The sequence below is a fragment of the Salvelinus alpinus genome, chromosome 29 (assembly GCF_045679555.1).
Source record: "Salvelinus alpinus chromosome 29, SLU_Salpinus.1, whole genome shotgun sequence".
Lineage (NCBI taxonomy): Eukaryota > Metazoa > Chordata > Actinopteri > Salmoniformes > Salmonidae > Salvelinus > Salvelinus alpinus.
In genome coordinates, this window is record NC_092114.1 from 15,746,788 (window position 1) to 15,752,295 (window position 5,508).

The 5,508-nt window shown below is 46.0% G+C and overlaps 1 protein-coding gene across 6 annotated transcripts in view; it reads left to right on the plus strand.

Annotated features, from left to right (window-relative positions):
* Window positions 1-5,508, plus strand: part of LOC139559116 (protein 4.1-like) — a 121,479-nt gene that overhangs the window by 38,431 nt on the left and 77,540 nt on the right. For all 6 annotated transcript variants that reach the window (XM_071374840.1, XM_071374842.1, XM_071374841.1 and 3 more), the window contains 3 exons: window positions 2,075-2,227; window positions 2,416-2,513; window positions 5,013-5,188. In XM_071374840.1, coding sequence (XP_071230941.1) covers window positions 2,075-2,227; window positions 2,416-2,513; window positions 5,013-5,188 — 427 coding nt within the window. The remainder of the gene's footprint in view (window positions 1-2,074; window positions 2,228-2,415; window positions 2,514-5,012; window positions 5,189-5,508) is intronic.

Below are 5,508 nucleotides of genomic sequence, written 5' to 3' on the forward strand. Positions count from 1 at the left end.
ACGTAGGGTCACAACCCAGGCCAAGGTAACGTACTGTAGGGTCACAACCCAGACCAAGGTAACGTAGAGTCACAACCCAGGCCAAGGTAACGTAGGGTCACAACCCAGGCCAAGGTAACGTAGAGTCACAACCCAGGCCAAGGTAACGTAGGGTCACAACCCAGGCCAAGGTAACGTAGGGTCACAACCCAGACCAAGGTAACGTAGAGTCACAACCCAGGCCAAGGTAACGTACTGTAGGGTCACAACCCAGACCAAGGTAACGTAGAGTCACAACCCAGACCAAGGTAACGTAGGGTCACAACCCAGACCAAGGTAATGTAGAGTCACAACCCAGGCCAAGGTAACGTAGAGTCACAACCCAGACCAAGGTAACGTAGAGTCACAACCCAGGCCAAGGTAACGTAGAGTCACAACCCAGACCAAGGTAACGTAGGGTCACAACCCAGACCAAGGTAACGTAGAGTCACAACCCAGGCCAAGGTAATGTGTTTGGTTAGCTACAGTGCTAACTTGTTTTGTAGCGTTTGGTTAGCTACAGTGCTAACTTGTTTTGTAGCGTTTGGTTAGCTACAGTGCTAAAGCTTTTTATAGTGTTTGGTTAGCAACAGTGCCAAAGCTTTTTGTGGCATTTGGTTAGCAACAGTGCCAAAGCTTTTTGTGGTATTTGGTTAGCAACAGTGCCAAAGCTTTTTGTGGTGTTTGGTTAGCTACAGTGCTAAAGCTTTTTATAGTGTTTGGTTAGCTACAGTGCTAAAGCTTTTTATAGTGTTTGGATAGCTACAGTGCTAAAGCTTTGTATAGTGTTTGGTTAGCTACAGTGCTTACACATTTCCACTACTAAATAGTGAATGAAAATGCTGCGTTATTAACATCACATTGTTGTTGATGTGTGAATAATATGTTTGTTTAGTTTTCACAAGGCAACCTGTAAAGACTGACCTATATTCTACCTCCATTGATGAAGATGCGTTGGTAGGACACTAGGAGTACATGTGTTTTAGACCAGAAAGTCCCTCAGTGTCCTCCTGTCTGTCCACTGGAGTCCAGTTATATCACATCTGGGTAGAGCAGGCCTGACGATGATAACAAGGATACGGGTCCCAATTGGCACCCTATTCCCTTCATAGTGAATTATTTTTGACCAGGGCCCCTTCAAAAGTAGTTCACTATATAGTGCTTCTACATCTGCATTGCTTGCTGTTTATGTTGTGTTTTTTTTAGGCAGGGTTTCTGTATAAGCACTTTGCGACATCTGCCGATGTAAAAAAAAAAAAAAAAAAAAGGGCTTTATAAATACATTTGATTTGATTTGATTTGATATAGGCTGCCACCTGGGACTCAGTCGTGGTGTTTTACATAGTTGGCGGTTATAACACCCACTCACCTCTGCTGCAGTGTAGCCTACGTCAGCTGTGGACTCAGTGTTTCGTGTCTGTTCCCCCCCCCCGCCCCAAAAAACGGAGTAAGGCGTGCCTCTGTCAGACCACCGTTTTAATAGCAGAAATGAGGTCAATCTGTTTGCATCAAAACCAGGGATTTAAATAAAATATGGTAGTCATTATCCTGCCCCCCAGTGGTGGGTTGGTGTCATTGCATTAAAATGCAGTCAATGTAAAGTCAATGGTATACTGTAAATCTGTGCGCAATCATGACAATGTTGGTTCCAGCAGTCTTGCAGTAGAAGAGTTTTACACTCTCTCTCAATCTTTCTCCTCTCTCTCTCCCTCCCTCTCCTCCACCCCCCCCCCTCCTCTCTCCCTCTCCTCCACCCCCCCTCCTCTCTCCCTCTCCTCCACCCACTCTCCTCTCTCCCCCTCTCCTCTCTCCTCCACCCCCTCTCCTCCCCCCCCCCCCTTCCTCTCTCCCTCCCTCCCTCCCTCTCCCCCTCCCTCCCTCTCCCCCTCCCCTCTCCCTCTCCTCCTCCACCCCCCCTCCTCTCTCCCTCTCCTCCACCCCCCCCTCCCTCCCTCTCCCCCTCCCTCTCCTCCACCCCCCCTCCTCTCTCCCTCTCCTCCACCCTCCCTCTCCCCCTCCCTCTCTCCCTCCCTCTCCTCACCTCACCTTTCTCCAGGATCTAGATGGAGTGGACATCATGCTGGGTGTTTGTTCTGGGGGTTTGATGGTCTACAAGGACAAGCTGAGAATCAACCGGTTCCCCTGGCCCAAAGTCCTCAAGGTCTCCTACAAACGCAGCAGCTTCTTCATCAAGATACGCCCCTCAGAGGTCAACTTTATTTCTGTGTTTGTTTTGTTTGCGTGTGTGTTTTTGACCCCCGAGAGGCCTCCTCTCCCAGGAGTCAGATACACAGTACCGCTCGAATACATCAAAGTGACGAGTTACATGTCAAATCAATAGGTTTGTGGCTGTAGTGCTCTGCTAAAATGAGGGTGTTCCCCCTGCTCTTCCACCAGCTGGAGCATTACGAAAGCGCCATCGGTTTCAGACTGCCAAACTACAAGGCCTCCAAGAAGCTGTGGAAAGTGTGTGTGGAGCATCACACCTTCTTCAGGTAAGAGAACACACTGTTGAAATCCCTGTGACAGGTTCAATCATTCTCATGTAACAGTATAACTTTACGTCCGTCCCCTCGCCCCGACCCGGGCGCGAACCAGGGACCCTCTGCACACATCAACAACAGGTTCAATCATTCTCATGTAACAGTATAACTTTACGTCCGTCCCCTCGCCCCGACCCGGGCGCGAACCAGGGACCCTCTGCACACATCAACAACAGGTTCAATCATTCCCACATTATTATTGTATTGAATGGAAAAGGGTCATAGATACCATTATTACAGTAGTAATACATTGTTACTATGGCTATATATTCCTGTAGTTATATGTCGTTTAGTTACTCGCACTGACTGTAGTATGGGGGTTGTGTTACCTACCTTAGTGAATGAACTGACTGTAGTATGGGGGTTGTGTTATCTACCTTAGTGAATGAGCTGACTGTAGTATGGAGGTTGTGTTACCTACCTTAGTGAATGAACTGACTGTAGTATGGGGGTTGTGTTACCTACCTTAGTGAATGAACTGACTGTAGTATGGGGGTTGTGTTATCTACCTTAGTGAATGAACTGACTGTAATATGGGGGTTGTGTTACCTACCTTAGTGAATGAACTGACTGTAGTATGGGGGTTGTGTTATCTACCTTAGTGAATGAGCTGACTGTAGTATGGGGGGTTGTGTTACCTACCTTAGTGAATGAACTGACTGTAGTATGGGGGTTGTGTTACCTACCTTAGTGAATGAACTGACTGTAGTATGGGGGTTGTGTTACCTACCTTAGTGAATGAACTGACTGTAGTATGGGGGGTTGTGTTACCTACCTTAGGGAATGAACTGACTGTAGTATGGAGGTTGTGTTACCTACCTTAGTGAATGAACTGACTGTAGTATGGGGGTTGTGTTACCTACCTTAGTGAATGAACTGACTGTAGTATGGGGGTTGTGTTACCTACCTTAGTGAATGAACTGACTGTAATATGGGGGTTGTGTTACCTACCTTAGTGAATGAACTGACTGTAGTATGGGGGTTGTGTTATCTACCTTAGTGAATGAACTGACTGTAGTATGGGGGTTGTGTTACCTACCTTAGTGAATGAACTGACTGTAGTATGGGGGGTTGTGATACCTACCTTAGTGAATGAACTGACTGTAATATGGGGGTTGTGATACCTACCTTAGTGAATGAACTGACTGTAATATGGGGGTTGTGATACCTACCTTAGTGAATGAACTGACTGTAATATGGGGGTTGTGATACCTACCTTAGTGAATGAACTGACTGTAATATGGGGGTTGTGATACCTACCTTAGTGAATGAACTGACTGTAGTATGGGGGTTGTGTTACCTACCTTAGTGAATGAACTGACTGTAGTATGGGGGTTGTGTTATCTACCTTAGTGAATGAACTGACTGTAGTATGGGGGTTGTGTTACCTACCTTAGTGAATGAACTGACTGTAATATGGGGGTTGTGATACCTACCTTAGTGAATGAACTGACTGTAGTATGGGGGTTGTGTTACCTACCTTAGTGAATGAACTGACTGTAGTATGGGGGTTGTGTTACCTACCTTAGTGAATGAACTGACTGTAGTATGGGGGTTGTGTTACCTACCTTAGTGAATGAACTGACTGTAATATGGGGGTTGTGATACCTACCTTAGTGAATGAACTGACTGTAGTATGGGGGTTGTGTTACCTACCTTAGTGAATGAACTGACTGTAGTATGGGGGTTGTGTTACCTACCTTAGTGAATGAACTGACTGTAGTATGGGGGTTGTGATACCTACCTTAGTGAATGAACTGACTGTAGTATGGGGGTTGTGTTACCTACCTTAGTGAATGAACTGACTGTAATATGGGGGTTGTGATACCTACCTTAGTGAATGAACTGACTGTAGTATGGGGGTTGTGTTACCTACCTTAGTGAATGAACTGACTGTAGTATGGGGGTTGTGTTACCTACCTTAGTGAATGAACTGACTGTAGTATGGGGGTTGTGTTACCTACCTTAGTGAATGAACTGACTATGTCGATCTGGATAAAATTATCTGGATAATAGTTTGCTATAATCATAGTCAAAATGTTCCTCTGTCTTCATTTCCAGGTTGACCTTTACTGAGGTGGCTACCACTACTAGGAAGTTACATATTATAGCTATATAGTTATAGATATTTATTTAAATGTCCCTCTGTCTGTCTCCATGTTCAGACTGACCTCTACTGAGGTGGCTATCACTCCCAGGAAGTTACATATTATAGCTGTATAGTTATTTATTTAAATGTTCCTCTGTCTCCATGTTCAGACTGACCTCTACTGAGGTGGCTACCACTCCCAGGAAGTTACATATTATAGTTATATAGTTATAGATATTTATTTAAATGTTCCTCTCTCTCCATGTTCAGACTGACCTCTACTGAGTTGGCTATCACTCCCTGGAAGTTACATATTATAGTTATAGATATTTATTTAAATGTTCCTCTGTCTCCATGTTCAGACTGACCTCTACTGAGGTGGCTACCACTCCCAGGAAGTTCCTAGTGCTGGGTTCTAAGTTCCGCTACAGTGGGCGGACCCAGGCCCAGACCCGCCAGGCCAGCTCTATGATTGACAGGCCAGCCCCCCTATTCCAACGCTCGGCCAGCAAGAGGAACTCACGCAGCATGGACGAAGGTTTGTTGAATGGGACTGTGTTCTTGCAGTGGGGAGGGGGGGGAAGGGTTAGTGCTTGTGTGTGTCTGAAGTCTGTGTGGTGTGTGTCAGAGAGATCTCTCGCTCTCTATCTGCCTTTGTAGTGTGGGTGGTGAAAGTAACCGACTTGTCCCTGTTAACCCCAGCAAGAGGCAAGTCTCTGTGTGTACTTCAGCCCTTCCCAGAGAGGAAAGAAGAGGATGACTGGTTACCATGTCAACCCCCCACCTCTGTCTTTACATTACCTTCAGGACCATGTCAACCACCACCTCTGTCTTTACATTACCTTCAGGACCATATCA